This window comes from Harpia harpyja, chromosome 9 (genome assembly GCF_026419915.1).
Source record: "Harpia harpyja isolate bHarHar1 chromosome 9, bHarHar1 primary haplotype, whole genome shotgun sequence".
Taxonomy (NCBI): Eukaryota; Metazoa; Chordata; class Aves; order Accipitriformes; family Accipitridae; genus Harpia; species Harpia harpyja.
In genome coordinates, this window is record NC_068948.1 from 3,901,520 (window position 1) to 3,928,523 (window position 27,004).

At 45.0% G+C, this 27,004-nt stretch overlaps 1 protein-coding gene across 2 annotated transcripts; it reads right to left on the reverse strand.

Annotated features, from left to right (window-relative positions):
- Positions 1-785: 785 nt before the first annotated feature.
- Positions 786-27,004, reverse strand: LOC128146418 (hepatocyte nuclear factor 4-beta-like). 2 transcript variants are annotated; one of them, XM_052797756.1, is made up of 10 exons: positions 26,773-27,004; positions 20,062-20,233; positions 18,052-18,146; positions 10,118-10,224; positions 8,846-9,001; positions 8,209-8,296; positions 7,245-7,397; positions 5,238-5,474; positions 4,465-4,578; positions 786-3,223 (listed from the first exon to the last, which is right to left on the reverse strand). In XM_052797756.1, the coding sequence occupies exons 1-10, from the start codon at positions 26,885-26,887 to the stop codon at positions 3,159-3,161; spliced, it is 1,302 nt and encodes a 433-aa protein (XP_052653716.1). In that variant the 5' UTR covers positions 26,888-27,004; the 3' UTR covers positions 786-3,158. The 2 variants fall into 2 exon arrangements, with proteins under 2 accessions (XP_052653716.1, XP_052653715.1); XM_052797755.1 differs by having other exon boundaries at positions 786-3,440; positions 26,773-27,003.

The window sequence follows — 27,004 nt, forward strand, 5'->3', positions numbered from 1 at the left end:
CTCCACCCGGTCCCACCTCACACAAGAGATGCCCCCGCTGCCCTCTGTCACCAGTGACAGACTCAGGCACTTCCCGCAGCCAAAGACCTGGACAGCCGCACGTTTACACCAGAGCTCCGTCCGCGTCGCCGCATTTTTCCTAACAACGGCTTTCCCATATGGCAACCATACCTGGGTCTCCCTCTGGGCCAGTGCCCACCGCTTGAGTAGCCTCCTCCAGCTGCGAAGAAGTGGGGTGGGGGGGGCTGCATCCTTCCCGCGCAAACCGTAAATGATTCTTGAGTCTGTTAATAACACTGAAATGAAATGTGCCGGTATTATTTTTTTCTTAAGTGTTATTCCTCTGAACAGAGTAACAGTTCAATTCATGCAACGTACTTTGCGGTTGAATATGGATCGGTGCGTCTTGACTGATGAGATTGTTTGTTACATATTTTTGCTTGCGTCACTGATTCTTTCTTTTTTTTGTGTGTGTGTGTTCTGAATTTCTTCATGGAGGAATCCTGTCATTCAGTTCTTGCAGTATTTCTTGACTGTATTGCAGTAGCATATATGCTACTGTAATGCACATTACTCTTGTCATACCCAAATAGAGCTCTGGAAAATAACCAGCATGAATCAAAACAATCACAGTCTTAGTTTCTTAATAATATTAAGTGTAACTTTGCACCTCTGAAATATTTCTGCAATTTCTCTTAATACTGAAGTGCAGGATAAAGTTAAGCTAAGACCTACATTTGACATTAATAAAGCCAAATGTTATAATTGGCAAGGAAATGGATAACTTACAGAGAAATAAGTAAGACTTTATTACCTGAGATGCACAATTCATGTTGTTCTGACAAAGCAGCTGGCATCTTGCCAGACGACTAAAATATTTTTAAATTACGGCTATGAACCTCTTTTAACAAAATCATTATTCCAATAAAGCAGAAATCTAATAAAATAGTCACTTCCAAGCTATGTTTGCATAAGAATATTGGTTTAATTTAAAGTGGAGTTTGACATAGGGAAGCCAGGAAGAGATTTTTGCTATGAATCTATTCTAGCCCTTAATACAGGCCCCTCGTAAGACAGTAAATTATTCTTGCTGTAAAACTTCACCAGACTAGCTGAACGCTGGAGGCTGAGTCTGGTATCTGCTTGTTCCTGGACAATTTTATTTTCTTCTCTCAGATAATGTCTTAGATTATTAATTATTTCAGTCTCGAGTGAAAGCTGAGCTTTGCAGCCATGGATGATTCTTTTTTATGAAAAATAAATTCCTATGGTGAAAATCCCTAAGGTATTTGCATTGGAAAAATCGATACAGAAACTTGAAAACTTAGCTTTGAATTAAAGAAAAAAGGCAAACTGTCCATATGAAATATGAGAATATGGCATTATTTCTGCTATAGATTTATTTTCTTACCATTAATGAGTATAAATGTACATTTAATTTCTAGAAAAGTAATGTAATCTACATCATGGAGGAACTGGAAGCAATGTTAGGTAAGTACAGTTGCATCTGTCATGCAGCAGGAATGCTTGCAGTACAACCTGGTTTCCAGATATAGCTGTTTCAAATCAAAGTTATCAGCATAGAATGGCAGATCAAATTCATCACAGACAGTAGAAAAATAAAACGTTGTGATCCTAGGTGAAATTCAACCCAGTCTTCAATGGTTTTCCAATCTCTCTCGTGCTGTAGAATGGTAACTCTAAAATATCTCCCCAATGAATGAAAGGTAGCCTGAGAACAAAGTATTCCCCTTTCGGTGAAGGTTCAGATGCTCTTCCCAACTTCTCTTTCAGTCAATAAGATTGCATTTTCGTAGTGAGTGTCCTCCATCTGAGGATCTCAAAGTGCTTCACGAGCATTAGTGAAAGAAGCCTCACAAAGCCGTAGCTGGGCACCGTCATCTCATCTTTGCCATGGCGGGGATGCACGTGGGTGGGCAGATTTGTGATGTGTGACAGAACTAAGAATTCCCCATCGAGCCCTGCTGTTCAGTACGGCCGCCTGTAACCCCTCGAGCTGTCTGATGGAGGTCATTGGGCTTTTATGCAGATGAGCATAAGCTCTGTAGAAGTCCGGCAATCTGCTTTCTAATGAAGTCCGATTCGTTCAAATAAACGCTGTAACACAATGACCGTGCTTTAGGAACGTTTGAGGTTGTATAGTCATCTATTGGGCTTATTTTAAATAGTTATAACATGGTTAATAGTTGCTTACCTACTGGTGATTAAGTTTTACGTTACGTGCAGAAGAACCTTATGTTTTAAATACAAATATTTTTTATAATACATGGCTCACAGGAGACCTGCCTCTCTTTTTTTTTTTTGCCAATTTAGAGCCTTGAAGTTTAGGTTGCAAACATGACGTTACAGCAACATACAAAGCTACAGGAAAATCACATCTGCATACTTGGAAAAGGGGGGTTTTTTGGCATTTTTGTTACAAGTGTTGCTTCTTCCAAATATGGGTGCAGTAAAAGTTTGCAGAAGATACAAAGCAGTGACTGGGTAAGTCAGTCAACAGCTTCTTGAGCTTCCTGCCAGTTGTGGGTTTTAGCAGACCCAGCAGCCACGGTCTGATGCAGAGATCCTTGCTGCCGTCTCGGAGCTGCCTTAGGTGTGCACACAAAGTAGAGGATGCATCAAATGACTCACAACTGGACTGTGGATATACTGGAAATTACAGAAAATAACAAAATGTTGGCATTCCTGATCACAAATAATAACTGACCAGCTTTAAATGTTAGCTGGGCTATGTGGAACAAGACACATCCGTGTGGAATAAGAAAGCGCTGACCTGCTAAATGTTATGAAGATATACTTCCTAAAGCTTAACATTCAGCAGGAGAAATGGGAGTGTAATTATATTTTTAATGGGAATAGACCTTTGCATACTGACAATTCAAGACATGCTGTACTCATTAACGATTACCAGGAGCTGCGCAAGGCATTTGGGTTTATGAAGACAGCGGCTGAAGGCCGTAAAAGGGTCGTGATCACACCGAGCTAGGCGATAACAAAGGCAATCAGAAGCCCTGCTCCAAAGAGCTTACAGTCTTGGTCCTACAGAAAAGAGCATTAACCCCAATCACTCGTGAAAAGAGGGTGACGGTGGTGGGAAGACCCGTGGTGAGGCTCCTGCTGCAGTCTTGGCGCTCGACTCACGGATGGGAAAGAGTGTGACCGACAGGTCCGGCTACAGGCAGGGGGTTGCTGTGCTTTGCCTCTGCAAAGAGAAAGGGGCCGTTTCACTTTCAGCACCTTTTGTTTTTTCACATTGCTCCCAGGTTCTCCTTCCACCTCTCCCTATAAAATCTCCTGCTTGGGTATCACTGTCTGAGGCAAGAGCTGCGCTACGGCGTTGGGTCCTGCGCTACAGCCTAGTTTATAGTCTTCACTGCCTGTGCTTGTAGAAGGAGATGGAAGGGATGGTTCAGGAGATGCTGTGGGAGAGAAAAGAAACAGAATTAAAATGGACTTGGACACTGTTCAGTGGAGCAGTGCCCAAGTAAAATCAGCAAACCATCCTATGAACCAAGGAGCAGGAGCTTCGGGCACGGGGCAGGGAAATCCATCCCAAATCAGGCATGTTCAGGCGTATTCTTCCTTCCTGTTTGTGATGAGGACTGATAGGCACACACCAACTCTTCTCAGTATTTTGCACTTGGGAAATGCCCCCAACTGCTTTTCAGTCCTTCCTCTCCTTATCAGAGGAGACCTCAACCTGCTAGCCACTATACTTCATTTACAGAACACAGCATCTCTCTAACCTCCCTTGCTGCAGGGTGGCTTAAAAAAAAAAAAAGCAAGCTCAAATACATGATGCCAACATTTATATGGCTAAGAAATAGCAAAATATGCTACAAGAGGTAGATGATCGTAAGTGGCAGAAGGAGACTGTGTGCAAGACGTTGTGATTACATGGCAGTGGCTGTTAAATTGCAACTCATGTTCTACTTTTTTTTTTTAATAGCATGGTCCGTTTGCTACTACAGCGGATAAATGCCTTAACAAATAGCCATTGCCTAGCAGCAGTGCCCAGAGCGGTTGAAGATGGCCTTGTATTCAGGTCATATTGTGTTCTGGTCGACAGCAACCCAGACACTTTACGTAGGGAAACTCTTGCCACTAATAACTGCGTGTGCGTCTTTGTGGTATTTCCCAGCACTGCCTCTATTCATAGAAACACACTGTCACCAATCTTGATTTCCTTTTTTTAAATCTCGTAATGCTTAGTTGCATCTCAAAATCCCTCTGGATCATGCTAGTACAGGAAAATCTCAGCTTCTTTCTGGAAGCATGTTTCCAGACTGCATAGTAAAGGGCATCAGCAAGGGGGGGCTGTGAACTCTGATTCAAGTGTAATGCTTAAACATATAAATAAACTTAAAGGTCTTTTTCTTAACTGCTTTTCCTATCCAGTCCCTTCATTATGCTGACACTAATAGCGTAAAAATGGACACGTACGGTCTGGAGCGGTGTGAATCACAGAGCTCATGTTGCCTGGGAGGACATGTCCTGGCAGCGGTTCCAGGTTGAGGTTGGGAGGTCCTGACTGGTACTGGAGATCAATGGTGGTTCCTGCAGGGGAAGTGAAAAAAGACATCATTCTTTGCATAGTTACTGAGAAGCCAGATGCTCTGGGCCAAATCTCTTTTTTTCAGAGAATGTGGAAGACCTCTGTGGGTGGGGGTTAATATCCTGGCTTGTCTTTGCTTCCTTCCTGCGCCGGCTGTCGTCTTTGCTCTCCGCCTTCTCGCTGTCTAGGCACAACCTCCCACGATGGCTGGGGTTTTGGCTAATATTCAACTGCACTGTTCATCTGTCTCTGTGTGTCCCAACTACTGCTCTTATCAGGGTTTCCCGTGTATTTATAACTTTTGCATGTTGCTAACAAAAAAATGTATTTTCTTCTTGCAAACTGCAACAGTCTGGTAGGTTGCCTAAAAAGTCAAGTGCCCCGCTGGTGTGAAGCGCTGCAAAGTGTACCCATTTCTATAAAACTGATCCTGGGTCAAATTTTCAGAGATAGACTGGAAAAAAATGGCTTGGAGATTGGACTGGAGTGAGAAGGACCCATGTTCAAGCTACAATTCAACCCGAGCCTTGACTTCCCTCCTCCCAAGACCAAGTTCTCCCTACCGTACATCCTCCAGAGAAGGACAAAACCCCAGACACGAAGCCTTGTAATGGCTTCGAAATAAATCAACTTTGCTGTCCTTTCTCAGCCAGGGTCATACCTCCCAGCAGCATCTCCTGCAGCAAGCTGTCGATCCTGGCCACACCAAAAAGCTTCACGAACTGGACTTGCTCGATCATCTGCCAGGTGATGCTCTGCAGCGGGGGCAGCAGGAGGAGGATATCGCTGAACCGGCCTCGGGAGTCGTACTGGCGATCGTTGATGTAGTCTTCTAGGTTGACTTGGACCTGGAAGCGCATGTTCTTCACCTTCCCGGGCTCGCTCAGGCCTTTGCAGTCTGGGAGGGGGAAAAAAATGAAGTTAATTGCTGGCCTGTGTAACCAAAAAGTGTTACCCTGTCAGTCAGGTTCTGTAGAGGGAAAAGGATGAGGTGGCAGTCATCCTCTGACAATTATCTGTCAGAGTCTGCAAGTTTATCTGACAGATAAGCATTGGGCTGCCACTATTTCCTATTTCACATGGAATAGGGAAACCGTAAGGGGAATTTGAGGGGAAACGGGAATTTGAGGGGAAATAGTAAGAAAATAGGAGCTTGCTTCAGGTGGATGTGTCTGGCTGCTGCCATTAGTGAAGAGGAAGGATTTAGATGTTGAACCATATTTGTCCTTCCAAGGAAACGGCCTGGAATTTTCCCCTGAAAACTTTGAGTCCCAACTACTGCCACTAAATCCATGCAGGTTTAGTGCCTATATGAGGTAATTACACCCACTGCAGCACCAGATTCATGTCTTTGACCTGTGGTCGATTCGTTCTTCATGGTCCACTGGTCCAGTTTTGCTTAAGCAAGTAAATGTGCACTCTGGGTAGGGTGAAGGGCCGGAATTTACAGCTTTCCACTCCTGCCTCTCCTGCTATCTAAAACTGAGATTTCTGGCTCACTGGACCATTTCCTTCACTGTCTACAAAGAATCCACAAGCACCACATTTTAGGGATCACCACGCCAAGAGATTAGATGAAGTGGTTAACAAATTATTGTATGTCAGCATGTAAATCTATGACATGCCCGCTTGTTAGCATGAACGAATTTCACTTCTGTGGAGCTTTGCACTTTTTCCTTTTAGATGAAATCACAGCGCCTCACTGTCGCAATGATCTAAAGCTTCACTGAGATACTGATCAGCCGAGAAGGTAATTTGTAAAACTCAATTTGATAATACCACCCTTACTCAGGTTTACAGCAGGCTTTTTGGCGAGCCAAAGTTCATGATGTTTGTAAAACTCCTGTATCTTGATTTCAAATCAGCGAACACAGCAAAAAAATAACTAATGGAAGATACTCTAATTTCTCCATGCTAATAGATGCCAAAGACAAAAAGGCATTGTTCTGGACTGGGGATTGTTCCCCCATCTCTTCTCCAAGCTACAGGGCAAGACGCACGAAAGGGACTCGAGTGTTGTACCTGGAGGAGGTGTTGTGTGTGCTGTAGGTGTGTAGAAACAGGAGTGTTTGGGGGGAACCTGGGCTGAGACAGAAACCCCCGTGGTTGTGGAATGAGAATACAGCAACGGTTGAAAACAAGCTTTTGTTTGCCTCTGTGTGTTTCCCTGTTCTCCATCCTGTGCGGATCAGCCCTGCCCTCCAACAAGAGCCGTTAACAGCCATCCTTGATATTTCTGGGTACTCTGAACAGTCCAGCTCTCTGTGGTTTTTAATGCTGCTTTCTGAACTCCGGTGGATGCTCCACACCGCTGCTCAGTTGACTCACTTTGCTTATGCATAATTCAATATAGGCATATATGTCCTTAATAGCCATCTCCTTCATTTCAGACTGATGAGCCCTCCTGAAGCCAAGCTACAGAAGCAGCAGAACTCCTCTAGGGTCTGCAGAGTCTTGCACATCGGTCTGGCTGGAGTTAATACTTGCTAAATAGTAAAGTGTTCAGGAATAGGTCACTTCGAACACGTCCTTGCTGCACTGCAAATTATTGCTCATTACAGCAGAGGCAGGTGAAATGTAGAGCTGCCGCCGAGGGGTTTTCCTCGTTATCGGAGAGCCCTCAACTCCTTTTCAAGCCCCGTGCTTGACAATCGGGAAGGAAGCTTACCTGGATCAAAGAAGATGATGGCTTTAAGGCAAGCGTACTCATTGTCATCGATCTGGATGTCCCGCAAGGGCTTCACCAACTCATCCAAGATTCTGGTGGCCACACGAGCGATTTCGAGTTCCGGGCAGTGCATTGGAATGATGAAGTCATTCCCTGGGGAGAAAAGAGAAATTCGCCATCAGATTTTCTCTCTAGCTCTGCGGACACGGTCTTATCCAGAAGTTACCCCAAGGCATGTTGCCAGATAGTCCCAGTGCCCATGTGCAGCAGATTTCCAGTGTGCAGCTTCATACTCAGATTCACGACTGAGAAGCAAGCCGTCGATCTCATTCTTTGGTCCTTATTTATCTCGTTTGCACATGTCAGTGCACCCACACTGCACACAAAGCCTGCTCCACGTTCTGCTCTGGTTTACCCTCTGTTATACCTAGCATCTGTTTGCAAGTGGTGTTGCATCTTTATTTTTGGTGTGGTTTTTTTTAAATAAAGTTCTCCCTCCCTCTTTTTTTTAATGCGTGGCTTTCAAGGTCAGCATTCTCATTTTTCCAAGAATAATCCCACCTGTGTTTTTGGTGGCAGAGAGCTACATGAAAAGGAAATACCTGTGTGCACTATAATTTTTAATAGACCTTTCTGCTAAGTTTTTAGGCACCGATACCCAAATACCTCATTGCCTGTGTCCTGGGAATTGCAGTTACAAAAACAGGGCAACGCAGTTTGAGATGCCATTTAAATACTGGGGGCTTTCTCATCAACAATTTGCAGTAATGGAGCACTTGTAAAAGTCCCAGTGAATTTGCTTGCTCTTTTTTACACTTCTCCAGAAACCTTCTCAAGCACTTAGTCTTAAGCCAGATGTGCAGACCATGCCCAGGAGGGCAGAGAGGATTTCAGGGAGGCAGGATACTTGGCAATGACATGGGTGTGCAAATTATAAAAGCAAGAGTGTATTTCACTACTTTACCTAATAACAGAAAATCGGTGTATGGTATGGACCGCTTGGCTACCCCGAGGAGCAGGTGTTCTCCTGCATGGGCTCTGAGCAGGGCAACCTGGAGATGGAACAGAAGAAAGAAATAATATTATGTTTGAAAAGCAGAGAAGAGAACGGTGAGCTGTTGCTGTTTAGATTAAGCCAAATTTGGTGTTTGCTTAGATATGTCAGATCTACAGATAAAGTACTATTAAGAGCTAGAAATTATTAGTATATCTTCACTTTGCAGAAGTGCTACAGTCATGGCAAACTAAACAAAAAGCTGTTTTCAATGAAAGAGCAAAGAGGGGCTTGAGTAATTTCAGTTCTTAGGAAATAAATGGCTTTTATATTCAACTATCAGGTACCAGTAAAAGGAAAACCAGTCTTTTTTGACTGGGTCCTTGTGCAGACTGGAGTGACCAACTCTATTATATTTTGGGGGACTTTGGCTACTTGACTTATTTTTAATCGATCCCTTGTCCTTTATTATTCTTTCTCTCCTATTAGTTTATGGCTCTGCGTAGGGCGATCTATACGTTAATGTCAGATTCTCCTGTTGAAAAGTATGGCTGGGAATTCCTATCGAAAGCGGTGGGTTTGCAGGGAAGAGGCATTTGCATTTTACCTGGTCATCAAGCGGGAGCTCACAAAACGCCGGGATGTATTTTGCCCATTCAACCAGCACCAGAAGCTGCTGTTTCATGGATTCACACACATCGTTGATGGTTGCAACCTTCTTCATAGCAATGTCCGCGCTGTGCGCCGGACTCAGCGATGAATACTGAAAGAGAAACAACCCAGTTGCATTGGGACCAGATCAGTGCTGTTTTGCAGTCCTTGATAGCAACGATTCATTGATAACACGGGGAGCCTTCGCAGACATTAACCTCATCAGGTCATTGACAAGACGTTTGCCGTCGTGGTTGCACACTTATTTATTTGCTCAGCAGTGTATACTGTCCAACGTACAGCCCATGGGGAAGCCTCCACGAGGTGGTGCTCGGTCCCAACAGACACCCCTCCCTCCTCCACCTTCTTCCCACTCTCCAGGCTGGCTCAGGACAAAATCTGATTAATATTCCCGTTCCTAGCAGTAGCCAGCAGCACTGGGTCTCAGCTTTCCATCCATCACTTAAGCCAGCCAAATGCATGAAATGCATCCAGCCTTTCTCCCCTGAGTTGCTGTCTGGGACACAAACCACCCATTTCAAGCTCTAAAAAGCTGCGTGGGGGAGGAGAGGGTTAAAACATCGTAATTTTTGAAAAGGAAGTGGACGCATTGCTGCGTGTAATAGGCAACATCTGGACCATATGTTTCAGTGGAGAAAGGATATTTGCATAAGAGTTTAAGGGATGCGCAGGGTGAAATTCATTGTGGAACATGAAATAAAAAAGCAATCAGCGTTAGCTGAAGCCCAGCGATTTTATTACCTTTATTTTTCTCTCCTAAAATTGTTGCTCCGGTAAAGTTACAAGAAAAGATATAATTGACCGTGACGGGAACATTGTGTTCTGAGCAGGACAGAGTGTGCAGCAAGGAGGGATAAATTTCTGCATGAAACGCAATGGATTTTTAGGGATGCAGCAACAATTTAGGCTGGGGGCAGAGGGGACCAGGGGTCTGCAACATCCTCAGCCCTTGGAATTTCAGCTTTGCATCTCACATGCCAAAGGCTGCATCTGCTTCTTGCAGGACTTGTTGTCTTGATAACGCACCAAGGATTTTTACTGTCTGCTTTTGGATACTTCTAATGCATTTTCTTCCCTGTGGCTTTGCGCAAGAGCCATCCAAGGGCAGAAAAAGATCCAGCCCTGGTTGGTTTAGTGAGTTCCTAACCCCATATGGAATAGCTGAAGGCCACGTACTTATTTGGAGGGCTGTCCCTGCATTTCATACCTGCTGTGCCATGGCCTCCGCCTGAGTGAGCACGTTGATGGAGAGCGAGCCGTTGTCCTCATAGCTGCTCCTGCGAATGCTGATCCTGTCACGCTCATTCTGCACAGCTGAAATGAGAGCGAGCAGGGGTTGTGTTAGCAAGAAACTTCCCACACGACCGATGGCTGCTGTTACTTTTGGTCCCCAAACGGGAGTGGATGGGGCTTTAGTGCCTGCAAGACCCTCCACTCTTGCTGGAGGCTGCAATAAGATTAAACAGGCCCTGGGGAAGGGGAAAAAGGCCACCAGAGAGGGAGAAGACCAAGCATAGGAGAAACAGAGGGCAATAAGGCTATTTGGCAGTCAGAGCATCCCCTGTGGGATGTTAGCTGGTCCTACGGGGTTTGATGCAGCTCGGGGAGTTTGGGGATTTGATGTCGACCCTTTTCGCTTGGCAACGCACCCACGCTGCTGGAGTCCTGGCCTCCCATACCCTTTTTGCCATGTCTGCACCGAGGACTCCTCTCCTGAGCTCCTAGTACAGCAGGATGCTCTTGAGGTTCCATCTTGTCTCTACGGCAGCACTGGAAAAACCCATCCTCTGATCCCACCTCAAAGCAGCCTCGAAGTGTGCCCTGCCCCTGCGGCACCGCAGGCGGTGGTCCCCAGGGGACATTGCCACCACTCACGGAGAGCAGGAAGAGTCACCTCATTAAGCTTCAAAGCTCCAAAGAAAGGAAGCTTAAATTCACTGATTCCCCCTTAAAACCATTCCCTCAGCCTTGCCCATCACGCTGCTGATTTCAATGAGTCTGTAACCCTGCGGCAAGGCCAGCACGCAGCTGAGGGAACAAACCAAGCCAGGGTTTGTCTCCAGCTCTGCCGGCATCCTGGGCAAATCACTGCTGCAGATACCAGCCTGAACTGTTAATAACAGTGATATAACGCACCTTGGACACGCTATAGTGACCACAGCAGAGTGAAGATCAGCCCCGGGCTTTTTGCAAACAGAAAGATATGGCCATGCCATGGTGAATTAGAAAAAAATGCTGATTTTTTGAGGTCCATTCCACCCTTTAACCATCCTTTTCCCTGAAGCACAAGCCACATCTAGCCCCATGCTCTGTCAACCCCGCATGTTGAACATAACAGATTTACTGCGCTTCGGCAGCTTATTTTTGCAACACAGGCTCCAAGAACTGACTCGCCTCCACTGCAGCCATCAAGTAAAACAGCAGCAGGGAAAAAAAGCAGAATTTAGACTTAGTCCAGTGTTGTTTTCAGCGTTGATTTCTCCCCCAAGCCCTGTTGCCTCCATCCAGCAGCAAGCAAGCCCACATGGGGCTGGAGGAAGGAGCCTGAATGCAGACTCAGCATTTTCCTGACAGCTTGTACATCTTGGCTACGTACAGCTCGGCAAGGCAATTGTCAGGTCCTTAAAACAGAGGGAGCAGGAAGATTTAGCATGTGGTGATAATGCAACACATGCCTCCTCCTTCATACAGCGATTCCAGGCTCCTTTTGGTTTTATTGAGGGGGAATGACTTAGGCATAGCTGTCAAAGCGCGACTCACTTCTGTGCTTTAACCTCTTGGATGTGAAACAGTGTGGTTTTGTCTCAAAAGTGGCCACTGGAGAAGACTTTTCCAGCAGCGATTTTTTGCAGAGTCAGCAAAATCCTTTTCCATCACTCTTTCGAGACTTTGCCTCGCTGCTGGGCCTTGCTTTAGAGCAAGCATCGCTCTTTGCACGGGGCACGTTTCTCTGAATTCGTGCAAAGGAGGAGATGTGGACACCGTTTCGCACACAGGGTGGGAAGGTGGGGGATTTTTTTTCTTGTTAGCTCAGGTCCAACCACTGATCTGTTTTCCTAACTGGCCTCTGATGAGAGGCCAACAAAGTGAAAGGGGAAAAAAACAAGCAACAGTGACAAAAATCAATATCTCCCGTTATCAGCAGGAGCGTAGAATTTATTTTCCAGGATTTGGGGCTCAGCCTTGCTGTCAGTCGGCACCCGCTCGCCTCTGAGCTGGGTGTGTTTGAGGGGGGGTCTGCTGGGGTGCAGCTACCAAAGCCGTTTTGCACCTCGGAGCCAACCTTGCCTGAATGGCTGCAAGGGGCTGGATAAGTAAAGTACATCAATTTGTAAAAGATGCAATACAAATAGATGTTACTGGAGCCTTTTCAGGCTATGGATAATACGTAGAGGCAATTAGACATCAATTTAGAGAAAAAAACAACTACAGCCCTTGGGAGGCTCTGCTAACCTACCTTAGGCAGCAGCATACCTTACCCTAGGCATGTTGGGGGGGTGATGGAAAAGACTGTTCGGCCGGGGATCCCTATCAGTCTGAAGGTGGTTATAGGAAACATAATCTATGATTAATCTTCAGAATAGATTAAGCCTTCATGGCTTTTTTTAGTACACCAGAAAGATGAGCAGCAGCATCCAGCATTGAGTAGCAACGAGCCCTCCCGAATCCATGTCACCTCTGACGTCCTTGGAAAGGACCCAACCTTCCCACCCAACCTTCTATGCCTGGTTTCATATCAGGTGCTCCCCCATGTAGCTCTCCGGGGGTGATGGGGCTCTTTTTTCCCATTTACAAGAAAAGATACAAATTTTGCTTTTCCAACTGAGTAACACATCTTATTTTATGTAAAAGTCCTCCAAACCCATGCAGACCTGGTCCTAGTCCCCGATGACAGACTCCTTTAAGAAGCCTCAGCCTGTTTTTCTCCCGGACCCTTTTATGGCACATATTTCAGTGCTTCCCTCATGCTCTGATAAGCTCAATCTTCAAGTGTAAGTGGATGGTACAGACCGACTTTCTCAAGGTGATTTGGGTGTTATCGCTGAAAGTACCCAAGATGCGACAGAATTAGATACAAAAGGGAGTTAATGTTTTACCTGCCACAAAATTAATCTATTACTGTGTGGTAATTATATTGCTATATTTATTGTGCTTGTAAAAGGGAAGGGATAGGTCACTCGTGGTGAGGCATCGGGAGTGCTCAAGGGGTGTGCTGGCCCTGAGGGTGTGTGGGCTCAGACGTGATCTTGGCTTTGCAGTCTATAAAACTCAGCCAACTTGCAGGAAGGACTAAAATCCCAATGCTGGATCCCACTGCCTCCCTCCCAGTGACTATTATTTCCAGTATATGCCTGGCAAAATTTTGCTCGTCCATTTTTTCTTCTCTAATCCTGTCCTCTGCACAACGCTGCGGTTCCCAAAGCCAAAAAAACACTGGGAAGGGCCACAGCAGCCCAGCACGAGGGGACGTCAGCGGGAACGAGTCCCCCCGATGCTGCCGGCCAGGGACAGCGTGGCCCTGACCCGGGCTTTCCCTTGGGGAAAGGGCAGAGAGGGCGAGATGGTGCCCGTATCTCCCTCCGGGGAATTGTCCACAGCTACGGCATGTCCTAACTGTGGGAAGCGGATGAGAAAACAAATATATTCTCCATCTGACATAGAGGAACCGTCGGAGGGGTTTTGTTATTCAGAGCAAGGCTGGGCACTTTTGCCACGAGGGCATCAAGGATGCCGGCGGCCGGGCAGGCTGCGGAGCACGCACAGCGGCTCTTGAGCAAACAGCGGTGTGTTTGTGGGATTGCAACAAACCCGTGTTTCCCAAACATTTTGTCCTTGCTGCCTTGCCACATAGGTACAGAGCTTGTGATGAGGAACCTCTGGGGAGTCCAATAAATACCGGCACAGGCATTGATTGGAAGGGGACAGCAGCAAACCAGTAACTTTCCATGGCAACCGCAGAGGTTAAAGCCTACGTGGGAGTTACCGTTTCCATTATTATTCCACTAAAACCATCCTCATTTAACGCCGATGGAGTTGGAAATGTATTAATAAACGGCATAAAGAGAGAGCAGGAGGAGGGAGGTGTGAGTGCACCAGTGCGGTGCTGGCATTCACCAGTGCTCACAGTGTTTCTCTCTCCACTGATAGATTTACTCCTGCTGCTGCCCGATTAATTTATATGCACAAATAATTTTTTTCCCCAAGCTACCTCTGATTTTGTAGGTGTGGAGTATTTTTTCTGCAAATAAATCCAAATGGTACATGCACATTTAATCCTTCCATGGGCTTTTGGCCTAATTTATGATTATCACAAAGCAGGGAAGATCCTTTATCTTTTCCATCCATCTTTGCAATAAACCGCAGTCCCAGCCTTCTGAAAGCTGGCAGAAGAGATGTGCAAGCCAAAGGTATGAAACAAGATAGAGGTCCTGTGAAACACTAATAAACCTGTCCTGTAAACCTGTCCAATTTAACAAAAATAAATAAAAAATAGCCTCAAATCCTCCCACTGTGTTGTGGCAGTAAGTGATAAAATAATTCTTTTTACTTCTCTGTAAAACTAAAGGAGTTCACGTACATTCATAAATTACTTTAAAGGGGATGAGAGGTTAAATATTAACCCCTCTTTTTTTCATCAGCAAACTGAATCCTGACAGTGCAGTGCTGGCAATTCAAAAGGCTTCCAGGTTTTCAGACGCTCAGCTCCATGTGAGTAGATCACCTGGCTCACTTGAAAAATCACACCCTGCTAATTTATTCAAGGTTAAACATGATCTCAGTAAGATGCTAAAAATAGTATCCTGCCGTTTTTTTGGGGTGTTTAAGTATCTGGTGCACTCCTCATCCACTGATGCTGTAGTGACCAAAAACCTGTCTGGTAGCACTGTGCAAAACGATAGAAATCGAATCTTCTCCTGTGCAAAGAAAGAAAATCAGAGGGAACAGCCAGAAAATCCCCAAAACACCCAGACTACCCTGCGGTGGTCCCAGCCTTAACCACAAAACAAGAACAAAGGAGTGAAACTCCTGTAAAAATCTTAAATCCTGATCATAGTGGTTTTCATGAGACAAGAAGGGCTTTGCCTTCGAGCAAGCCTTTTCTCTCCCCTCGTCCCAACTTTAATGATTGATTACTTGTAGTTATTAAAGGGAATTATTGATACCAAAAATGTAATTGGGATAGGAGTGTTTCTGAAAGAGCTAATTTCTAGGAAATCTGGGGACTGGACTTCCCACAAGACTCAAGTTTTGGCCCTTTCTTGCTCTTGCTGGTGCCGATGGAACCTGGATCCCATCTCAATGCACGAGCCTGGAGGCATAGGGCTCGTGTGTGGGACAGTCCTGGTCCTTTCCGAAAGCAGGATGAAATTCGGAGTGTACAAACAAGCCAATCTAAAGGACCCTACTGATGCTTTTGTCAACAACGTCCATCCAGCTGCCCCAAACCCGTAGTGAACCTATAGCCCGACTGCGCTGTGCTTCCAACACCAGCCCGTGCTGAGACCCTCAGCCCTGCACCGACACTGCTGCCACTATAGACAGCCAGTTTAAAGCTAGCTCGGATATTTGCATTGTATGGCTTTTTCTTTAGGCAGAAATCTCCCTTCTACCAGGCCAGATAATATAGCCCCTCTCAATCTGTTACAGACTGGAGTTGTTTCCAACAAGGGAAAAGAAGAGAGAAAGAAAGATCCAACTGTGTCATGTCACTTCTTACAACACAGAAAGACTGGGAAAAAAAAAACCCCAAAACCACTCTGGATCCAAAATTCCAGTTTATCAGTTAGTTTTGCTGGGATGAGAACATTTGGGGAACAGCAAGTTTTCCGGTATTGCGCGCACACCCTTGGAGCAGTGGGTCAGTGGGGAGCATGAGAGGGTGACACAACCCTGCTCACCCCACCCCAGGTGTACTGTCACAGACAGGCTGGGAAAAGGATCGTTTCCAGCCTCTTCCCCTCTACTGTGAACAAACAATGCTATTACCACACCCTGGAAAGTCTGATTGCTATTATATGGGCCGGCTGCAAAGTGGTGTGCGCCAGAGAGTGACAAACTCTTGCGTGCCAGTGCTGGGACAACGGGACCCACTGAGTGTGGATGTCACAGCTGTCTCTCCCAACATGAATTGGTGCATGCCGCCAAAAGATTTTGTACAAACATTTGTATCCTCCTAATACTGCTCTATCCCAAGACATGGCTTCTCTTTTTCCCTAATGCTTCGCAATACTGTTTAATATTAATCTAGAACCACCCTAAAGCAAATAACTGTGTTCTTTTTGCGCACACAATTGTGCAAGAAAATTTCGTTCGCAGTCCTGCACACATGCTTTGGATATAGCTCTGGTCAGCTAAGCTAATTTCCACAAAACAGTTGCTCAAGGTGCTTTAAAACCTTCCTTACCAAACACATGAGCAGTTTGTGAGCACACAACCTGACTGCACTCATAAAAAAAGTTTCAAAGAATGTGACTATGTGGAGCTTGAAATGAGTCATCTTCCACGGAGCTGCAATCAATAATGAAGACATGAGCCAAGGTTTTATAACTTTTACCATAAAACCAATAAAAATCATGCTTCAGCTAAAAGAATGGATCTGATAACCAGATTTCAGCCTTTCCAAGCTGTGGAGCTTGCTGCATCGGCAATTGGCTCCATCCCCACGTAGAACTGACCAGATATGCTTTGGTTTGGTCTTTATTACTCTGAGGGCTTTTTTTTTTCCATCTGCTGTATTTACTCCATTTCTCCTAAACTAAACCAGCAGGCATTTTTGCTACATCCCTGACTTATGCCAAATTGCAAGACACCCTTGTTCTCCAGGAAAACATATGGTCAGAAGGTTGGAAAGATTTTTTCATCACCAGTGAAATCTTATGAATTACCAGAAATCAGTGACAAATTTCCCCTTGGTTTCAGTGGGACCATGATTTCACCCCGTGGGTAAGGGGTGTTTAACTCGGTGACATGGAAAGAAACTCTCAAGTTCCTTTCCAGCTCCCTCACCCTTTAGCTGTCAATGGGTTGGAAAATAGCACAAATGAAGGGTGAAGAGTGCTGAAACCATCACCCAACTACCTGCACATCAGGGGGATGTACCATCTCTCGTGGGTTGGGCCCCCGCTTCGCTAAGCACTCAATGTCCAAAGACAGTCTTCTGCCCAGAAAGCTTGGAGTAAGTAAAATAGTATCATCCATGCTCTCCCACTATGCAAACACTGAATGATCAGAGATCAGAAATGCTATGATAGGTCCCAAACTTTCCCAGGGAAGCTGGCTGGAGGGAATTAAGGCATAGGTTAACAGAAGTGGGTTTTTCTCTTGCTTAGCATTAGGCACTGTAACACTTAGTATTTCCTTTAGTGCATTGGAAGGGCACTTCCCGACGGTCACTGGTACCCAAATGCTCTGTAATGCTCCACCTCCCTCTTAATACAGCCAATGCGAAGTGCAACAAAAAGCATGGGCCAACATTAGGTGGTCCCTTCAGTACCAGTGCTAACAGTAGCTCTAGCATGGTGCTATACCCACCACGAGGAGAGCGCTACCGACAGAAGGGTTTGACTCTGGCTCAGGGCCCAGCTCAGGGGACACAGGAGCACTCCCGGTGTGCCCCGCGCCACGGAGGAGCAGCTCTCGCGCCGTAAGGCATCGTGTTCAGGCTGTACTTTGCCTTAAGGGTTGCACCAAGCTACCTGAGCATCAGCCAAGTCAACCACCAAACGCTACTCTGCAGTAGTCAGTTGTTGGCATTTATGAGACTGAGGACGGCAGGTCCTCGCTGAGATTGTCACAGCTGGGGTTAGGAGTCACACTAGCAGGCATTTAGCAAGGGAATTTCTGTTGTGAAACAGTTAGAGGCTAAATAAAGCCTGAGGAAGCCCATCCCTTTCCCAGTATAAATATATCCTAAAGAGACCAGCCTCCCAGGATGGGTGAATACTGTCACAAGGCTCTAATTGAGATTCCCACCTGATAAGATAGGAAATGGGGCTTTCAGCTTCAACGAGAAATCTCTCACTGTGACACACGAGCATTATCTCCCCAAGCCAGGGCTGCCGCTGCTCTCCGTCATGCTCTGCGGTGGGAGTAGGGCCAGAGCCAGCAGCAGGCAGTTTTGCAATGTCTCTTTGCACCTACCTTCTTTCTTCATGCCAGCTCTGAAGCACTTCTTCAGCCTGCAGTACCTGCACTGGTTCCTCTTGTCTTTGTCTATCACACACTGTCGGCTGAACCTGGGAGGAGATGGGAAATAAAATATGGAACAACCGGCCTGGCACCTGCACCCCACTCGCCCTGAGCAGCCCCAAATACAGTCCCAGACCTCACTGAGCTACGCATTGCCTGAACCCAGAGAAGAGCCAAAGGTTTGCAAGAAAAGGATTGAATCAACGTCGGCTTGGCCCAGTTCCTCATCTTCCCCACTGCCGTTCCTGCCAGCTGGGAGCGCAGCAATTTCAGACCACCCACCCTGCGAGGACTGTGATGGTTTTGGCTGCGAAAGCGTGACTGTGACTCAAGTTGTGCTGGTGCCTGGTAGTGTAGGAACTCCATCTCCCGCTTTCAGACAGTTATTGGACGTCGGGCGTCAGGACGCGTTTGATCCCGTTCGTTAACGCTGTCCTGCTTTGTGTAGAATAATTACACTATGGACCACAAGCTCTTTTGTGTCTTCAGCCTAGTTTTGAGGCAAGTGGCCGCCTATTTCCTATTCATTTCAATGGGGGATTTAGGAACCCATGTGCTGTTCAAGGGGTGGCCCATGTAGACTTGGCAGTTCTTGCCACGGTGGGAGAAGCGATGGAAGAGGAATCTGCCACACAGAGAGGAGACGGCGTGGGTTGCTCTGGGACCATCATCAGGTTGTAAAAGCTGAGGCATTTTTCCAGACTGGTAAAAAGCCAAAGGTACAAAGACCCGAAGACTTTCCAAAGAATTCACGCCTGCGATAAACAACAGAGCTCCGAGCTGGGCTAAATACAGCGCAGCTCACCAAATAAGGATTTGCAGACAAGCAGGCATTTGCCATTTGCTTGGCTTCAATGCTGTGGATCTTCCCTGAGCTGCCAGATATCACAGAGATTCATGGTTTCCTGGGGAGGGGCAACAGCTCCACTCCCAGGAGCCTGAGAGCCAAAATTTCAAAGAAATCAGTAGTAGCTGTTGCCTCCTCTTGCAGGGATCCCATGGTTCCTGGGATGGGCAGCGTGTGGGTGGACACTGCCGTCACCCTGGGTGTCTTTCATGGCTGGTGTGTCCTGGAGTGATAAGGACCCCAGAAGCATTTTGAACAAACAAGGTGACTCACGTTGCAAAGATTTGGAATGCCCTTAAAGGAGGAAGAGTTCTGGAACAGAAAGAAAACTTCCAGGTTTTAATTAGAGATGAAGGGCTTGAGTGTATTCGGGTTTGTTTTCCCCTTCCTCCAGTGCTAAAATAAACACCGTTTTTCTAAGGTCAACCAAGATAGCTGCTGTATAATTTATAGCCTCCTCCTGGTAAAAAAATTCTCTCAAATGTATACTTGTGTGCCAAAGTGGACATGAATCATCACTGGTCCATGCTAGGTTCTCAGAATGATTGTAAAATCATCAGCGATATGTCAGCGTACATAGTTTAATGATTTCAAAACAAAAATGGAGACACTGTGGGGGAGGTGGAGGTTTTGGGGGTGGCAGGTTCTTGGATGCTTGTTGCTTTTTACCGGGAAAAATCAAGAAACACTGCATTTGAGATGAAATCTCTGGAGCTTTGGTCCTTTGCCACCTTGGCTTTCCCTTGCTGGGCTGTGATAAGGTTACGGTGTCACTCCACACCCAGAAGCTGTACTTACAGATTATACACCCCAGGCAAACCTCAGGTCTATAAGTTTCCCTTGATTTACACCATGGGGAAAGCAGTGTGGGTGAACTCATGAAATGGATTGCTCGGTGTCACAAAAGGTGTCAGGGTCCAGGATGAGATAGGACTTGGCTTACTCCTTAGCTCCCTGTCTTCCAGCCAGAAACTAAACCGCAGTATTACTGTTAGCATTCACGGCATGATAATTCCGCATTTGGGATAAGGGCACCGTTGTACAACCTGATCTCCACCCCAAATTATTTACAGCGTCAATAAATTGTGTTTATTTATTGCAGAAGGGGCATGTACCTGCAGGAATAGACATGGTTCTTGCGGACGCTTCTCCTGAAGAAGCCTTTGCAGCCGTCGCAGCTGGATGCCCCATAGTGTTTGCCAGTCGCCCGGTCCCCGCAGATGGAGCAGAGGGAGCCGATGCCGTTGGTGAGCAGGTTGGTGTTTGCTGATTCGGCTGTGATGGCCTCTGCGGGCAGAGAACAGGGACCATTAGACCCCTCTGTAATGGAAAGCAGAATCAGCTGACGGCAAGTTGCTTTTTTTAAGCAAAGCACGCGCTGACCCAGCCCCACATGCACGTGTGCACAGGTAGTATGTGTTGCTAGTAAAACCTCCAGATTGATGGCCGTGCTCTTCTCAGCCTCAACTGAGAGTAACTCAGTTGCTTTGCTTCTGATATTGGTGTTTTCCTTTGCTGCAGTGAACAGAGAGATTTCAAGCTGCATAACGCAACATGCTCATGAGAATGTAACAATTACCACTACTTTTCTTGACAGATGTAGAAAAACCTTACCTGGATGTGAGATAGATACATGGTTTTGAGGGATGGTGAGCCACCTCCCCAGTTACACACCTGGAGAACATGGTTCAAAGCTGGTGGCCATAGAAGACAGTGGAAAGAACATCATTAACTTGAATAAGTAGAAAGCAGAGGAGAGACAGCAGAAGCAGGAAGGACAAACTATTTCATGCACATGATAGAGGTGTTGGAGATAAAAGGCTGCTCTTGAGAGCTCCTCTGCAGCTGGAAGACAGAGACAGCAGCTCCCACAGGGCTCACTTTAGTTCTCCTAAGTCTGGTTCTTGCTCTGAATTGCCCTCTGAAGAGGCTTATTGCTTTCCACTGGAAAGCAATAGAAGTGTGCAGGAAGATTGACCTTCTAAATTAGGGACCTAAAATTAGGTCATATGAATGCCCTCTGTCATGTCCTCTGTTTGCACCCACTCATTTGGGGCAGGAATAGCTCTGCCCCTGCCTGGCCTGTGTATACACTGCTGAAAACTCCCCTTTAAACTTCTCCCTTGGCCTTAACCACCAGACTCGCTGCCCTCTTAATCCACCTAATTTGAGGCACAGCCTGGGGAAGAAAAAAAAAAAAAAGGAGACACTTGAGAAGACGCAGATGACAGTGTTTACATCTCGCCGAGAGGAGGAATGTTTGTGGAGTCTGTCCTGACCTGGGCACTCACTGCAGGTTGGTTTTATGAATTTGTCGCACCTCTGGGAGCATGTTCTTCACTCCAGGGGAGCCGATCTCATGGTACAGTGACATCGGCAAAGCCTCTGGGACAAGATGCATCCTGCCGCGCAGAAGAGATGAGCGGTGATGAGAAAAGCTCAGCTGCTGTTGTTTTGAGCAACAACAAATCTTAGAGAAAATTACTCAGAGGGGAGGAATTGGCATCTGATCCGGACAGTCTAGAGAAAGTTTTCTAATGCATAATACATAAAAATAGCTTTGGGTAATTCACACACAGCATGTATATATACAGAGCGAGAGAGAGAGAAGGCTATTTTTGTATATGAATACACATCAAAAAAATATAGTGAAAATATTTGCTATGCAATGAAAATTGTAATCAAAAGCCAGGAAAAAAAGCCAATAAAGCTTTCGTTTTTCAAAAACTGGGAAGTTTTTTAGCTAAGGCTAAGACATTTTTAGCTAAGACTTCACAAATGCAAAGGTCAGACTTCCTTTCCCTGCCTCAAAACCCCCTTTTGATCTATATTTCACCTTCTAACGTATGGATGAATAAATAAGTAGGCTGTAGCAAGATGGGAACAACAAGACAAGGAAGAATGACAGCATCAAAATCATTCTTGGGTCATAATGACAGGAATTGAGATTTACCTGTTCCCAAAATCCATGTAAAATGCTCCCAGCTCTGACATTTGTCAGTAAGGGGCACTTGGGTCCTTTGGGAAAACTGTCTGCATCAGAGGTGCTTAATGGTAATTTACATTGATTTTTAGTTTTTTTTACATTGATTTTTCATTTTATTTTGCTTGATAACTCAGTATTAAATGAGCTGTACTAGAATATTCCTTCGAGGGTCACTGTACTACCAAACATTCGTGCATCTGTTGCTCCATCTATTTTTTTGAAGGAACACATGACCATAAACAAATGTGCCTACTGTGCTGGATTCCTTTTAAAAATTTGCACAACAAAAATAAAGATAAGAAGGCAAATTTTCTCTTCGCTCCACTCATGCTTTCTCTACTGACTTCAGAGGAATCAAGCCAAGGTCATACAGCTGGGGTCTCCAGTGGACATTTCATCCTTCAGCTGGGTCCAGGTTGCAAAATGTTCCTAATGCTAGAAAGCATTTACTCACCAGAGAAAACTTTTTCCCCTTATGTGAGTAAGACATGTGAGGAGCTACTTGCTGATATAAGGAAGAAATTAATAATCTGGCCTTAAACCAAGTATTACCGGAGGAAGAACCATCAGCACTGAGTATGTGAGGGCCCATGGAAGTTAGCAAACCAAATTTTGCTCTCACTTGTACCCATGAAAACACAGACAAGCCCATGGGCTACAGTTAAGTTGTGTGGCTCTCTGCTAGGGGAGATACATAGCTAGAAGTTCAGTCCCTGTTAGGTAGCCACGTGTCATTTTCAGCTTGGTTGAACGTAAACAGAAGTTTAAAAAAAAGTAAAGAAAAGGAAAGCCCTAAGCCAGTATGCACATGTTAATTATGATGATAGATTTTAACTAGAAAATCCTGTCACCAACTAATGATCAGTTCCAAATGAGAATTAGCTCAGAGAAGAGCAAAAGCGCAACCGATATCGCGTGCATCAGCAGTCCGTTTTGATGTGACTTTCAAACCTACCCAGTATTTGAGGAATGTCTGGGTTTTCCCCGGACTGATCACTGCTAGGAAAATCAGGGGAAAGCCAGGATCCCTGCTAGCACGATTGCCTGCCTGTGAAATCAGCTGAAAACTGTAGACCGTTTACTTCAGTGATTCAGCTTCATTTAACCTGTTGTGCCTCTCTAGAGAGGTTGCTACCTGGAGCTCAGCACCGCACTGAGGTGGGCTCAAGGGCTGCTAGGATGGATCTGGTCAGAGTCCAGCTGGCTCACAACACCTGAAACAATCTCACAACTGTCCTTACCACCCTGGAGAGAGATGCTCGGAGACGTGTGTTGGTTATAGACGCTCATCACTGTGGTATAACAGAACAGTTCCTAAGCCGTGCCACAGTGCCTCTGAAATTTCTCCTGGAGAGATGCAACTGATGACGTTCTCCAAGAAGAGACCATAACTCATCTTGACCTTGTGTGGGTCCCAGGCTGAGCTGAAGACCCGTGGTTGTGGTCAGACTCCTCACTAGGGCTGTCCCGGACGTCCACTGGCAGAAAAATCTGAAGTTTCAACCATCTTTTGTGAGTTATATATAAGCAGCGTGCAGATTGGGAACTATAGCCTACCTAATGCTGATGAGAGTATCGCAGTGGCTTCACCAGCTTTGGGGTCAACCAAGCTGACAACTGGAACACGTACAAATTTTTGTTACCTACTGCCTCCGTATGTAAGTCATTAACTAACCGGGGCTGAAATGAAGATGCCAAGTTTTACAGTGATAAGAAACGTCAGGGAGGATGGTCTCAGGGAGGATGCTGCTGGGGAATGGTATCTGGCTTCCATTCAGAGCTGGAGCTCTGCACAATATCTGACCACTGCAGACCTCTTTGCTGCTTTTCCTTTCAGTTATGTTTCTGGCTACATCTCTTCTAGATGCACATTGGATACAAGAACTACCTTGCAATACTTTCCAGAATGACTTTTGCTTTTATCTACCCAGAAATCCAAGCCAGTCTCGGTGCACATAATTCGCAGCTAACAAATCCCCAGATTACATGTGCTGGGCTAGAATGTAAAGAGATCATAAGTGAGGGTTTAAGGCGTGCACACGCAATCAAACTTGGTGGCCAAAGCCAGCGTTGCGAAACCTGTGCATACAAGGGTTGTAGGGCTGGACCGGGGCTAGCACTGAAGCCCCGGCCACGTGCAGGTCAGCGGCTTTCTACATCAGCTTTTAGCAAATAGAGGAGGAGTTTTTGAGATAAAACATAGCTTTGATTTAGTGTTCCCAAAGCCTACAGTAACAATGACGAAGAGGCCAGCCAGAAAGGCCAGAGCTCCTCGCAAGCACGTGTGAAGCTTGAGGGATGGTCAGGCACTGTCAAAATATATTTGATGGCTTTTTCATGGTCCAAGTTGGGTCAGACCGCAGCGGGGCTGGGGAAGGTGTTTTGCCAACCTTGTGCCAGAGTCTCAAGGATCAGCATGGTGTTTGAGTGCTGAGACAGGAAAATGAGCACCACCGTGGGAGAAAGTGTTCACCGACACTTGACTAAAGAATTAGTGCAGTATTTCAATAATGCTTCATATTTTAAGCAAAATGACAACTCTGACAAGAGCATGAGGAAATGTGTATTAACAGCACATAAAACCCAAGTGAGAATATGGCTTGTAATGCCAGCCAAGGTAAAGGAAACAAATTTGTACAGACTGGGAAAATTTCTGCAGTTACAACACATATTTTATAAAGGAAAGACAGGATTAACATCGATTTTCGTTCATTTCCTTTTGCCATCCTTTCTATTTAAAACAGACAATTTTTTATAGTCCTTCTCCACTCCCATAATGGATTCTATTCTTTATTTTGAATTAGTCTCAAAATATTTGGCAAATTATGGGTACTTAGAGGTGGAAAATCCAAAATATATATCTAGGCAAATCTCAAAATTATAGCAGCTTCCTGAAGCAGAAGGCTTAGCACCAGAAGTGCTGCACATCATTAATCAACCCAAAATTTTCATGAAATAATATTCCAAAGAAGGAAAGAGTTGGTTTCAAGAAAGCATGACCTTATTTAAAAATATTCTAATTTTTGCTTTTAAAATTGTTCAGAATGTAAGAAACAGCCCCGAGTCCATTAAAATAAATATTGTACCGCTTCCTGTTTGTGTTTATAGAGGGTAAAACTGCCATTAGATTTAGCTGGGGAAATGACACAGACAAATCTTGCATAATGGGAAAGATATGGCTTAAAACAATCCAGTATATTTTTAAAAATACCTAAAATGAGGTTATTTCTTGATTCTAACAATTTTAAAAATAGTTCTGCAACTACATGGTAACTGTGTGAACTGTTATTGGAGTTACATGTGAGAACTGAACTCAGCTGGTTAGCGATGTATTTCCATGCATGGACATTTCAGGTCTTTTTTGAAGTTATTTTTATAAACGGTAGAAGAGGACACTTACCCAAGTCAAACAAGCTAATTTCAAAACAGCTAGTTCCCGAGAGCAGTTACTCATTAACAGCTAGACAAATAACACAATACTGATCTAGATAAACTTCAGAAAAAACTCAACCTGTCAGTTCCACTGCGTGAAACAACAGAGAGCCCCAAACAGGTTTTGGCAGTTAACTTGCCAAATTATCTTGAATTTTGAGGAAATTTGTACCACTCTAAAAAGTAAAAAATATCTTGTTGTTCAGCAGCAAGTGACAAAGAGAAACATCTGTGTTAAATAACATTTCTGGAGTAGGATGGCAGATGGAAATCTTTCTGCAAGAATAAGAAATAAGATCCAGTCTATCTGGAGCTGGCAAAAAAAATATATTGAAAATCTTTTATTTGGGGACAGACAGAGCTTTTCTTGAAGTCAAATTAAAATTCCAATTTCTTTGGGCCTTTTGACTTTATTTGTCTCCTGACATCCCTCCATGTCCCACAATAATAAGTCTAATCATTTTATATTGTAGATGATAGCCCTACTGAAACTCCGATTTCTTTTGATGAGACAGCTAATGAGCAAACGTGAGACCCTGAAAATCCCATCTTAATTTCACTAAGCTTCTTAACAAATTAAATGAAATGCTGCCAAAGCTCTCCAAAGGCATTGCTAACATCAGAATCTCATTCGGTTACATGATTGAGTTTGTGCTCTATGACTAAAATGTCCTTTATTTTTCACACAGTGAACAGTTAATTTCATGGAATAGTGTTCGCTTTATGTCAGAGTATTTTTGGCTACTCAAAACCTAAATGTATGTCACATAATACGCTTTATTTCTGTGAACAAAGCGGAAGTCTTGGCATATAAACACTCACGCCTCACAGCCAAGTTCTTTGTGTGCTGTAAAAGCTTTTAGACCATCTTGGTAGCCAGAAAAAAAATGTAAGGCAAGTAACAATTTGGATATTGCTTCTCAATCTAAGTACCTTGGAACAAGTTAAATTGGACACATGGTATATTGTCTGAGTAACAGACAAATGCCATTTGAGATGGGTTTTTTTTTTCCCAAGGATTAAATATGAACCTAGGTCATATATGGGAATGAAACACACATTTTAAGGAAGAAATATCGGTAATAACTCCTCTCATAAGTCATACTGAGGGACAAACCTATGGTGTGCCATGAAGAGCTCTACCATCATTTGCAATACCTCGTGGGCTCTTCAGGACATGACGCTCAGCCCACCAAGGAAAAGAATATCTCAAAATAGCACCGGCAAGTGAAGGGATCCCATTACAGCCCAAACATAACTGCAGATGCAACAGAAGTTGACAGGTCAGCTGCTTAAATATTACCCCTTCCACCCTTTGCCCCACACCTCCTACCTGCCTTTCCTAGCTGTTCAGCTTTATAACAAAGGTAGTGGAGGTTATTCAAGAGGAAGCCAACAGAAATCTCACCGGTGTTACTGGGGAGCACCCGAAGGTTGTCAAATTCCAGCATGGTATAAGAGGAATCCAAGGAGTCGACATAATCTGGCATATCCATGTCCATGATGGACTGACAAAGCTTCATTATTACTTGTCAACAGCAAGGGAAGCGGCGAAAAAACAGCCCTGCTGTCAATCACGGCCAAGGTTTCCTCCGCAAAGAGAGACACCCCAGCCCTTGCGATGACAAATCATTACCCAG

Coding starts and splice junctions, on each gene's coding strand:
- LOC128146418 (XM_052797755.1), bottom strand. CDS start 26,887: ATGAAGCTTTGTCAGTCCATCATGGACATGGATATGCCAGATTATGTC. Junction 5,475..7,244: donor CATCATCTTCTTTGATCCAG/GTAAGCTTCCTT, acceptor TCCCCCTCCCAG/ACTGCAAAGGCCTGAGCGAG. Junction 3,441..4,464: donor GATTCACACCGCTCCAGACC/GTACGTGTCCAT, acceptor TCTCTCCCACAG/CATCTCCTGAACCATCCCTT.